The sequence below is a fragment of the Morus notabilis genome, unplaced genomic scaffold, assembly GCF_000414095.1.
Source record: "Morus notabilis unplaced genomic scaffold, ASM41409v2 Scaffold99, whole genome shotgun sequence".
Classification (NCBI taxonomy): Eukaryota; Viridiplantae; Streptophyta; class Magnoliopsida; order Rosales; family Moraceae; genus Morus; species Morus notabilis.
This window is the reverse complement of record NW_010362482.1, coordinates 798,320-811,228: the sequence shown is the minus strand read 5'-3', so window position 1 is coordinate 811,228 and position 12,909 is coordinate 798,320. Positions and strand designations below refer to the sequence as shown.

The 12,909-nt window shown below is 35.7% G+C and overlaps 2 protein-coding genes and 1 pseudogene across 2 annotated transcripts in view; 1 reads left to right on the top strand and 2 right to left on the bottom strand.

Moving 5' to 3' along the window:
• The window catches only part of LOC112092297 (eukaryotic translation initiation factor 4B2-like), a 3,619-nt gene extending 3,349 nt beyond the window's left edge, over positions 1–270 (bottom strand). The window contains exon 1 of the mRNA XM_024168122.1: positions 10–270. Within this exon, the coding sequence (XP_024023890.1) occupies positions 10–88 (79 nt within the window). The 5' untranslated portion in view covers positions 89–270. The remainder of the gene's footprint in view (positions 1–9) is intronic.
• A 4,380-nt stretch (positions 271–4,650) lies between these two features.
• LOC21410287 lies at positions 4,651–5,781 on the top strand (annotated as a pseudogene).
• Positions 5,782–6,229: 448 nt separating this feature from the next.
• On the bottom strand, positions 6,230–7,518 carry LOC21410286 (sufE-like protein 2, chloroplastic). Its single transcript, XM_010102064.2, has one exon. It carries the CDS (start codon positions 7,302–7,304, stop codon positions 6,576–6,578), a length of 729 nt encoding a protein of 242 aa, XP_010100366.2. The 5' UTR covers positions 7,305–7,518; the 3' UTR covers positions 6,230–6,575.
• Positions 7,519–12,909: the final 5,391 nt, after the last annotated feature.

The following is a 12,909-nucleotide window of genomic DNA, read 5'->3' as shown; positions in this document are numbered from 1 at the left end:
CCGCGGCGGCCTTCGCCGCCCGCTCCTCCGCTTCCTCCCGCTCGGCCTCGGCGGCCCAAGCTCCGATGCCGCCCCATGGTTTCGACATCCTTTTTTCTATTTCTTCACAACCAACAAACTCAGGATCTGAAAACCGCAGTGAAACTCCAAAAAAAAACCAAAATCTAAATAAAAACTCCCAATGGGAATTTAAACAAACAAAAGCCCCTTCTTTTTTGTTCGCTAAAAAAAAAAAAAGAGCTGGGGCTCCGTTACTGGAGCCGGAGCTCCGAGAACATGCGAATAAGAGGGGGAAAAAGAAAAAGAGTCACTGTTTAGAGAGAGAGAGAGAGAGAGAGAATGTTTGCGACTTTGCGTGCGTGTGTGTTTATGTAAGAGGAGGGATAGTTTTATATGCTTTTCCTCTGTTTTACGCGCGGTGGGGACGAGTGGGAGACACGGCTGTTATCTTTGTAAGAAGCTGGGGAACTGTTAATGGACTTTGGGCTCCCTTGTGGTGCGTGGGATAATTTGGGCCGTCTTTATGATTCCAAAGCCTGGCCCACCTTCTCATTGCGGAATTCTCGCCTTTTTGACTTCCATGCATTGGATGGTTTGGATGCTCTTTGAACATGTTGCCTCTTTTCCATCATTAAATTAAATATTTAATATTAATATTCTCATCATTCCATGTCAACCATACAAAAGCTATTTTCTTCGCTAAACAAAAATGCGTCGTGATAAAATCAAAAAATGCTAAATGAGAATATCTTTTATTTTAAAAAATATTTTTAGAAAAAAGTCAAATGAAAACTTAAAAAAGAAAATGGTCGTAAACCCAACATATAGAATTTGTGTTCTTTTAGGCGTGACGTGAGGACAAAATATTGAAAAAGGTAGTACACCAGAGAATAGGAACCTAATTATATCTCCAGAGATAAATATCTTGGAAGGATTTATTATTCCATGCATGCTGATTGTTGGCAACAACAGTCAAGCAACTTTTGAAAGTAATAAATAAAAGTAGCTTTGATTAGTTTTGTTTTGTTTTTTTTTTTTTTTTTTCGAATGATGGCTCAATCAAAGCTTTTTTTTTTTTTGTTTTTTTGTTTTTTCATAGTGGGTGCGTGGGGAGTTGTTTTATGAAGCAAATGTCGTTTCCACATAGATATATTTTGGACGGGTCTGAGAGATTCTCATTGTCAGAAAATACTAAATTCGATCAAAAAAGGCAAGCATCATAGTTAAGTTAATTGGATCCTACACATGCATACTTATTACTTGGCAGAGATGTCCAAATGGCGTGAAAGAGGGATTGATGTTTTCATTGGCATGGAAAAGGGCAAGCTTGACTTTTTTGGTGCCATTATTGCTTAGTTTCTAAGGAAAGAACACATCCAAGGATGACCCTATTAGGGCTGATTATAAGCATTTTACCAAAGCAGCTAGTGGTTACTTGGCTATAAGTGTCTCATCCTGAAACTTGATGAATCAATCGGGAAAAGAAGAGGAAAAAAAAAATCAATTCTTTCTTTTTGGAGCTTTCTGCGTTAGGTATCCCTTTCAATAGTGTTTGTTTTCATTAAATCTGAAGAATATTTATGTGTACATGTGTGCAAAATAAGTAGAATTTAGAATACATTTGGTAAATAGATTCAAATGGTTTAAACTAAGGTCTCGTTCATTTTACCGATTTGAGTTTTCAGTTACAGGTTTTTACAGTAAAAAACTCTCAGAAAATGTCACATCTAACTTTTTCTGCTACAGTGAAAAGCTCTCAGAAAATGTTACATCTCAGCTCGAATTGAAAACTCGAATTCGCGAAGTAAACGAGCCCTAAAAGTTCGAATGAACCGAACCAATATTTGATAAATATTTTTAGGCACGTTTGTTTTATGCGTTTAAACTCGTGAATTTGATTCTACTATAGTATTTTTCTCTCACAGAAAATTTAAATTTTAAATATTAAAATTAAGAATCACTCGTTTAAACACGCATAAACCAAACGGAGACTTGATTCAAACTATTGATTTGATGTTTTGAACCAAAAAAACATAAGAAAACAATTTAACCCCTTCTTATTTTCAATTTTTTGAACCAAATGCTCAAACACACGTGTTTCAAAGTTATCATTTCAAACCACAAAAATTCAAACTATCAATTTCAAATCTCTTTACGGAACGGGTCCTTAATATAGATTATATCCTTCAAAACAAAACTCTGCCGGTATTTTTTTTTCTTTTTTTCTCTTGCTTAAGGACAATAGCTTTTAGACATAATGTAGTCTTTGACTCTTTGCAATAGCAACATTGTCGTCCACTAAAAACTACCAGGACTATGGTCGGAGAGAGATGGAGAGAGTTTAAGGGGTTATTTTTTTACAATAAAATTCAGAAAAAATTTAAATTTGAGTTATAATTTTATTTAAGTTTATATTTTTTTGTAAAATTTGAGTTTGAACTCGAGTTTAAACTCGAATTTGAACTCGAGTTTGAAGCTAAACTCGAGTTCAAGATTTCCCTTCAACTCGAGTTCATAAACTCGAACTCAAGTTACTAAACAATATTTTTGTTATTCTTAAAAACGTCATAACTTTTTCATTTTAATTCTGATTGAGATGATTTTTTTTTCTATACATTTACAACGAAAAGACGAATAAAACCTCACCCATATACCCTATTAAAATTTTTCATCACCATTGAGTTTTTATTAAAATACTATCTAAATACAAATTTAAGTTTTGACCCACCCAAATACAAACTCAAAAAAAATCTCAATTCAAATCATAACTCAAATGTGCACATCCAAACACAAACTCAAGTTATAACTTCAACTCAAGTTATAACTCAAACTCAACTTAAGATCATAACTCAAGTCACCCTAACTCAAAAATGTAAAAGAACAACCCCTAAATCTCTTGTTTGGTTGGAAGGAGAGGTGGAGGGGGATTCAATCCACCCGAGCCTATCATTTTGCATTCATCCACTTATGGAGGGATCCATACAATCCACCCACTAAAAATTTAAAAAGACCATTTTATCCTTCAAAAATTTTATTTGAATTTGATAAAAAGGACAATCTAGTAATTAAACATAGATTCATTCATTAATTCTTTTAACTCTCTCTCCATCCTACCAAACAACATAAAAGATTATTATAATCCTCTCCATCCATCACATTCCTCAACCCTCCAACTCTCTCCATCATTCCTCCTCTTCGTCTCTCTTACCAAATGAAGCCTAAGGGTATGTTTAATAAGAATGAGGGCGAGATGGAAGGAAGGAGAGTAGTGGAGAAAGAGGGTGAACTCTTGTTTAGTAAGAAGGAGAAGAGGAGGAAGATGAGAGACGGAGAGAGACTCTCCTTCTGGGCCCACTATTTTGGATCCTTCCATTGATGGAAGGACCCAACCTATCTACTCAAACTTAAAAGAAAATGTATTTTTTACCCTTCAAAAATAATTCTGAACAAATAATAAATAGATAATATAATAATTAAATAAAAAACTACCATTTATTCTTTTAACTCTCATCTCTCCTACAGTCCTACTAAACAATATAAATAATTATTATAATCCTCACCATCTTTCACATTCTCTATCCCTCCAACCCTTTTCTTCCTTCCTCTTATCCAGCCCTCTACCGAACGAAGTCTAAAGTGGGCAAAATGGAGTTCACCAAACCACTTAAGGACCCGTTTAGTTCGCTGATTCAAGTTTTTAATTCGAGTTGAGATGTGACTTTATGTGAGGGCTTTTTACTGTAGCAAAAAGTTAGATGTGACTGTTTCTGAAAGCTTTTTACTGTAGCAAAACTCGAATTCTAAATTTGAATCGGTGAAGTGAATGGGACCTTAGATTTTTTAACGTACCAAATTTTTATCTTAACTAGCTCTTTATGTTTTATGTTAAGGCCTACATGGGGGTCAGAGTTTTTATCTTAACTAGCTCTTTATGTTAAGGCCTACATGGGGGTCAAAGACTCATAGTCAGTCTCCAAAAGAGACGTCCTAGTGGTAAAGTGACCGTAATCTAATATTAGGACGGTGTGTTCAAATCATTTCCTAAAAATAAATAAATAAATAAGAGGGAAAGGAGGTAATAACAAAGAGTCATATGCCTGCTTTAGATCGCACTCCAGCCACAATTGTGTCACCAATGTATATGAACTCATTTAGTTTGATGATTCGAGTTTTTAATTCGAGTTAAGATGTGACTTTATCTGAGAGCTTTTTACTGTAAAAAAAAAGGTTAAATGTGACTATTTCTGAAAGTTTTTTTTTTACTGTAACAAAACTCGAATTCTAAACTCAAATCGGTGAAATAAACGGGACCTTTATATCAGTAAACAGCCCACTTGACACTTGTAACCTCAGAAAGTCAACTACAACTTAAAAACTGATCACATGTTAAAGAGCTCCACAAGAATCTTGAACATCACCCTTTGGCCATGCTATGAAAAAAAAAAACACAAGAGGACAAACTATCTGCCTTGCTTTTCTCTTTCAAGTCTCTAATGGCTAATCAAGTCCGCTTTTTACTTTAAGAAATCATGTTCATAGCTACCCTTTTAACCTTCTTTCTATAAATTAGCTCTCTAGGTTTCCTTGTTAATTCAACTTGCTTACTTATGGAAGTATATAGGTTGTTGGGCAATATTTTTTAGTTCCTCAATGGAATTTCGTTTCCTCATCAGTTTCCTGATCACGTGCTTTGCTCAAACTTGTTATGGAGGAGATGTTCTCTTCTCCTCACTACCGAGAACTCTAGTGGTCAGCGCTTCCCCTTAACAAGGACAAGGTATGAACAAAAGGCAACTCTATTGCTTTTTTTCCCCCTTTTCTTGGCCAGAAACTAATTGTGATGGGAATTGTTCTTTTTTAAATTTGAATTGACACAATAAATAACTACTTTGACTAACACTCGTAAAAGACCACACCCTTCTATCAAGAAATGGAAGAAATAGTGAATTCTTTGGCACAAGCAATCATAAACCGTCGTATTTTTATTAAATTTCGTAATTTTATGTACTTTTTTTTTTCGTTTTGATGTGATTTTAACGTTTAAAAACATGCAGTATCGAATAGACATCCCACCACTTTAGTTAAGTCAAGGAACATACCTACCGTGGCCACTAGACTCTCGTTGGGTTGTTTGATATTCGAGCTAAAAAGCCTATTCAAATCTGATTTGAAAATACACTGCCTTTGGAATCTCTGTCTTTTCTGCAGTTCTCATGGCAGGAGAGGACAGAATCACAGTGAAGTGGGGTTTGGACGAGACTCTTCTTCATGCATCAGAAGCGGACAAAGAGCAGAAGAATGTGAAAATGAGTTTGGAGAGGACAGAATCACAGTGAAGTTTGGACGAGACTCTTCTTCATGCATCAGAAGCGGACAAAGAGCACAAGAATGTGAAAGTGAGTTTGTGCTACGCTCCAATAAGCCAGTTAGGCCGTGGATGGAGGAAAACGGTGGACAAGCTGCAGAGGGACAAGACCCTGCCAATTCACCATAGCAAACACACCCTATGACGCATCTAAAACAAGTCAGCAGAGCTTGGATTGGACAATTGGGAAAGACGTGCCCACGGCTACTTTCTTTGTAAGAGCCTATGCTTATAACTCTGCCGGTGAAGAAGTGGCCTTTGGTCAGACCACGGATGCTGAAAAGACAAGCAACTTGTTTGAGATCCAAGGATTTAGTGGGCGTCAGGTATCCCTTGAGATTGCTTCAATTTGTTTCTCTGCTTTCTCTCTCGTGTCTTTGTTTGGATTTTTTCTTGTGGAGAAAAGGAGGAAATAACAGGCTCTCAAATTGAGATGATGGGACTTACCTAGTTACCCTCTTCTATATATATATATATATATATATATAAGAACACCCCATGTCCAAAGACTTGGCACTTGCTCTCATCACTGTTTAGAAGCATACAACACATCACACTTCTACTTAAAATCATGATTTGTTTCAAATAAATTTGAGAATTTTAGCTCAAAACTTTTTCTGAGCTCATTACCAGTAAGCACCAGATGGGAAAAAAGAACCTCTTTTTTTCAGAATGGAAAGGGAAAGAAAAATGTGTAATTTTTTTTCGTTCCCCTTTGTTGCTGAGCTCAATAGCGAAGCCAAATTCAAGGTCCTCTACATGTCGTATACCATAAAACTATAGAAAACTTGCCATCTTGTATGTAATATGTATGGGACAAGAGAGAAAGGAAATTAAAAAATTTACATTCTTCATTGTGTCTCTCTCATCCGTAATGCACTAAAAAACGAAAGTTGCACAAGTGCAAGCTTGGCGAAATGATTAGCTTTTTAGCAGTAGCTAATCCATACAGAGATGAAGGAAAACCTTTCTTCCTTCTAAAGACTGTACCTTTAGATAGCCCCGACAATGAAGAGACAAAAAAAAACAAAACTTGACAACAACAACAAAAAGGCAAGTAAATCCAAATATCTATAATCTCTAATTTAAGGTTAATGGCCATATAAAAAATCAAAGCTTTTAAGTACAAATTAACACATGCAATTTGCAAACTCTTCTCATGTTAATCCTTTTGACTTAATTTTAAGCCAATAAATAAACAAAATCCATATCACAAAGACAAAGAAGCAGAGAGAGAAAGCAAACAATCCTCAGACAAAGATGGATTTCGTCTTCTCTCTTTCGTCTCCTCAAGCAAAGCTCTGGTCTTTCTCTGCATACTGATCAGCACGTTGTGCCACGTGTTGGCTCTGGAGTGACCCTTCCCGTGGAGCCCAATATTCACGTGCTCGAAATCCTCCGCCGTCAGCTCCAAAACCTCCTCCGCCTCGGCGCCGTCGAGCAGCCAAATCAGGCACGAGCAAAACCCCTTCGAGATCTCCGAGTCGCTGTCGGCTCGGAACCTCATTCTCCCGCTCGCCTCCTCCATCTCCGCCTCCACCCACACCTGAGTAGCGCACCCCGCGACTCGGTTCTCCGGCGACCTCGCCGACTCATCGCACGGCGGGAGCCGCGCCGCGTAGTCCAGCAACCGCTTCACCCGCTCCATCGGCTCCGCCAGCGACTTGAACTCCGACACCAAAAGCTGCAGCCTGTCGGCGACGGCGAACTCGCCGGTCGCCGATGAGCTGGGGTTCCGACGGCCGTTTAACTCCGACGAGTACTTCGCTCCAAAATCACGGATTCGCACGCATTTCAAGGACTTCCTACTCTCGTTTTCTCTCTTGAATTTCAGTGCGGTGCATCCGGAGCTAGAATCAATACGTTTCATCCACAATCTCGAGCAAGGGCGAGATGTATGGCTAGGAGGATATGCCGTTCGTATGATTGAAGTGTTCATGGGTTGTTTGGATGGAAAGAAAGGAAAATGGAAAAGGAAAGAAAATGAAAAAGAATCGCTGCAATAGCAAGGAGTTCGTCAAGATTGAGAAGGTAAATTGGAGATCCAAATTCAGCGTATATACTTTGTGGATTCTGGCATTTTTATAGGAGGAACCGGAAGAGAAGAAAAAGGAAAAGTCGTAAAATTGCCACGAGACATGGGCGCCAACCGAATATACATAGGCCTCATTTTCGATTCAAATTCGTATAGCCGGTTTTGTTCGTGAATTAAAATTATAATATTAAAATTATTTTTAATTTATGTGTATTTTTTATAAGAAAAAATAATATAACGAATTATGAATTATGATTTAAATCAGAGAATAAATCATCCAATTAAACGGACTCAATTTAAGTTAGATGTAATTTTATGTTAAAATTTTTAATTATAATAAAAAAATTAAACATCATTTTTAATAAGAGTTTTTAGTTGTAATAAATTTACAAATCAATCAAATAAACAGAATTTTATTTACGGAATTATAATAGTCAGAAGCAGACAATTTCATCCCAAAACGGCAAAATTGTGACTTTCATTTTCAAGTTTCCACCCATAATTTTTCATAATTATATAACTCACTTGTTGATTTGTAAATTTTTTTTTAGCATAAAATTTAAAAACGGTATTTTATTTTCGTTAATCATAACAAAATAAATTTTGTATCAGTAAATCTCACATAAATCTCAATATCAATAAAATAAAAATTTGTCACAATCAATTAATTAATAAAAACATGGATTCTATTAATTAAAGATTATGTAAGATTCCTTTGTATATTTTATTTACAAGCGACATGCACGTAACCTCGCAAAAGAAGAGAAAATCGAGTTTAAAAAAAAAAAAAAACACTATAATCGTAATCTTTCTAAATTCAAATGACCTTCGCAATGACGTATTTTCTAATTGATATAATTGTAAATATATTATAGGTGTTGACCACTATTTGCGTGTAGCGAAAAAACTTTCAGATACAATCTTTAGAAACTACAAAATGGTCAAGAGAACCCACAACCAAATCAAAATCTGAGTTGACGAAACTTACAAGTTACAACCATTAATGTGTACTTTTTCCAATGTATTTCCTTATACCAGAAGAGAAAAACATATAGAACTGCCAGTATATTTCAAGCGAAAAATTAAAAGTATATTGAGGATGAAAATAAAAAATAAATAAATAAATGAGCTTACTTTCGCATATGATGTTGGGAGAAGTGCATCAAATTATAGGATATAGTTCCTATTTACTACGGGCTCGTTTAATTCACTGATTCGAATTAAAATGTGATTTTATGTGAAAATTTTTTACTGTAATAAAAAAATTAAATATAATTATTTCTGATAATTTTTTACTATAATAAAACTTAAATTCTAAATTTGTGTACGTTTCTAATTTTTAATCTTCATACTTCAATTGTTTCCCTTTAAAAAAAAAAAAAAAAAAGAAACTAGGACTAGTCAACAATTCTATAGTAGTTTGTACTGTTTTGTTGTTTCTTATTGGACAAAGCTACCCATGGGGATTGGCAGTGGCATTGAAACCCTTCATCACATTGGGTCAATTTTGAAATAATTGGGCAAAGAAAGTTTCAGTCAATCCCAAAGAGATAAGATTGGAGAAAAGAACTTGCTTGTCGGAAGTCAGAACTCCCTTTCCAACTTGTTTCATGTGTTATACACTTGCATGGCAAGCTTTGGACAATACAAGAGAACAAAAGTGGGGGAGCTTTTGCGGTTGGACAAAAAAAATATCAGTACTTTTTTTATTTTTAATCGTTAAATTTATATTAAAAATTATTTATTCTGTATATTTTTTAATTTAATATAATTTTTATCTGATTTAATTAAGGGTGTTCATGGGTTAGGTTGGTGCGGGATATAATTTTTTTTCCCCGCCCCAAAGGGTGCGGGTTGCACATATTTGACCCCAACGATGTTAGAAAAATTTCACAACCCAACGATGTTCGGGTTGGGTTGGGGCGGTGCGGGGTGGGTTGGGTGGTTGGTTTCAACATTCAAAAAATGAAAGACTTAAAGTTCAATATAATATTCAAACTTCATCATTAAATAGAAATAGCATCCATCTTTATCAGTCCATCTAACATCAAACATGAAGCAAAGTAGTCCATCCAACATCAAATACTTATAAATTAGTCTTAACATAAAACAAATAGCTTAAGCAAAACAAACATAGAGGCTTAAATCTTAATTCAAATCCATCCAAAGCAAGCATTGCAACATCAACCATCTTTATCAATCCACACTCATAGGCTCCTCAATGGTTGTAGTAGGACTTGAAGTTGAGTTATCTACAAGAGAAATGAAAATAGCTTAAGTAATAATTTGGATAGTTTAGAGTTCATATAATAAAATAGATTAAGATAGATACAAATTATTGTCTTACCTAGGTTTTCATAAGTCTCCAAGTCATCCAAATAGTCTCTTACTTGTATACAATCATGTGTAGATTTCAACCAATTTTGAGTACAAACAAGAGCCTCCACCATCTTAGGATTCAAAGAACTCCTAAATGGATCCAGAATGCGACCACTAGTACTGAAAGCTGACTCGGAAGCTACTGTGGAGACTTGGACAGCTAGTACATCACGGGCAATTTGAGCCAAAACCTTGAACTTCTTGCTATTATCTTTCCACCACTCCAAAATATCAAAATCAGGGGTTAAAGGATTCACATTCTCTTCAGCTAGATACCTCTCAAGGTCATTTTTCTCCCTATTATCCCCTCGTTGCTTCAAGAATTAACTTAGCAACTCATTGACCGGTTGGACAGGTGATTGATTTGGAGTATTTGCAGCCATTTCTTGTTTTTTTTCATTATCTACCCCGTCACCATAAAAAGACATCATTTTAGCCAGTGTTTCATCCATTTTGTTGCACAATTTAGAGGCTGTGGCAACATCATAAATCATGCTAAAACAGTACCAAAGATATGTCTTCTTATATCGAGGATCAAGTACAACAGCAATAAACAACATATAGTTAATATTTTCCCCATTGCCCCAATATTTTTCAAACTTCCTTCTCATCCCAAAAGCCAGAGTTGACAACAAGCAATCACACTACAACAATGAAGGCCATTTGCGACGACATTTTTTGCAATGACATGTCATCGCAATTACTCCCCGTTAAATAAAATAACCATGTCGTCGCTAATAACTCAAATGTCGTCGCAAATAATTTTGGAGCGCAAATTTCAATGGCGCGGATTTTTACTGCCAAGGTAATCCATTTTTGCGACGACAAGTTGTCACAAATAATAAGATATTTGCGACGATAAATGTCATCGCAAATAATTTCATGTTATTTGTGACGACATTTTCTCTGTCATCGTAAATAATCTTTTTAAGATTTCACCAAAAACTAAATGCGAAAAAAATGATTATTTGTGACGACTCAAATATTATTTGTGACGACATTATGTCGTCCCAACTAATTGCCAGCTGTGACGTATTTGTGATGACATTTTAAATTTATTTACGACGACATTGTCATCGCAAATAAGTCTAATCTAATATATCCTATCTTCTTCTTCTTCATTTTTCCCTGATGTTTTCTCTCTCTCTCTTACAAAATCTCTCTCTCTCTGCCTCCTCTTCCTGTCACCGCCGTCGCCGGCCCTCTTCTCTTTCTCTTCCCTTCTCTCTCTCTCTCTCTCTCTCTCTCTCTCTTCCAATCCCTTCTCTCTTCTTCCCCTTTCCGGCCACCGCCGCCGCTCCCGCCGCCCTACCCCCCGCCAGGACTTCGAAGAGGCAACATACTCTGACAGGTTTGGGTTTTCTCCTTTTTTTTTCTTTTTGTAAATTTTGTTTGGTTGCCGAGAAAATGGAAGAAGAAAATGGAAAATGGAAGAATCATGCACGTCCGAGAAAATTTTATTGCTCTTGTTTTGCTTATCGAGTATGTGCTTGGATTGAGTTACGAGAATTTTGATGCTCTAGGAGTTGAATATTGGGGATTTTGTTTGGGAATTTTGTTCGAGTTTAGTCATTTTTTATGGTTCTGAGAATGTGAAATTTAAACTTGCATTGATTAATCAAGAATTGTGTCTATATGTTACTCTAGATGTAAATAAAATGTTAATTTCGGTGCTTGAAAATTATGTTCGATGTTTCAATTTGATGTAGGCGTTTGATTTTTCGCCTTCATCGTTGTTTGCCCGGTTCCTCCGACGTAATCCCACTATTTTCAGCCCCCGTTTAATAGGTTTGAACTTTGTAAGTTTTTTATACTTATTGTACTTTTAGTTTAAAATTGTTGTAGTTTTTGGTTATATGAATTCGGGATAATGATTTTGATATTTGAACTATGATTTTCTTATATTGTTGAAATTTAGTATATGTTTGTGATTCTTGTTCTAGGCCGCACATCTTGCAGCTATAGTGTGCCGAAATCTTTTAAAGTTATTTTTCTGTAGGTTTAGATTTTTGGATCATAAGAAAAATAAGTCGTTATGCTGCCGAAATTTAGTTAGAAAACGAGAATTTTAATAAGTTCATTAACAAAATTTAATGAATAAAATTTAATTGTGTTAATAAAGAGTAAAATTAAAATTAATTAAACACATTAATAAATTGTTATGTCTGTTGTTGTGTATAGTTGAAATGTTGATTGACAAAAGTTGGATTTATTTGAGGAACCGATTGTCGGATCAATATTGGAATGGGTTATCTGCTTTTATTGAGGTCGCCAAAAATTATGAAACTTCAAGTGGCCATATCAGCTGTCCTTGTGTAAAATGTAGAAACCATGAAATGCATCTAGTAGAAACTGTGAGAGCGCATATACATCGATTTAGTTTTAATCCATTGTATAGTACATGGATTCCCCATGGTGAAGTAGAAGCGGTTTCAGGTGTCGACCCAATAGTTAATCAACCAGTAGACGAGATGTTTGTAGTATTACAAGATATTGTTGGGATTAATGATGACCATGAAATGTTGGATGAGACGCATGTGGATCTAGAAGATGTACAATACGCTGAATTTAAGGATCTACTTTCTGAGCTCCAGGTGGGATTGTATCCGGGCTGCACTAAGTATTCAGCTTTAACGAGCATGGGGTTTTAGAGCAAGTTCTTGGCATGCGTAGAGGACATAAGATAGGAGTGGGTCTGACGCTCTCCCAAAAGCATTACTCCGGGGCTTCTTCTTCATCTGTTGGTTCATACTCGGACACAACATCATCGGCTCAACCTGACCCACGTATGAGTCATTATTTATAGAAATCGTACCGGCAATAAGTTAAGATTTATGAGAATCAGGTGAAAGTGTTAGAGTTGATGGCTAAATTGCAGCCCAACATCCAATTACCTACGATTGATCGTCCAGAACCAGTTGACCTAGACGCTCCTCTGCCTCCTTCAGATGATGACGGTCCTGATGATGATTCAGATGCTGACGATGCTGCAAACTTAGACGATTAGTTCTGTTATATGTACTTTTTTATTTTTCACTTTATTTAGACTTTTATATTTTTTTGAACATTATATATGCACTTCATGTAGTATTCATAATATATTTTATAAATTTATTTAGATTTACTGTTT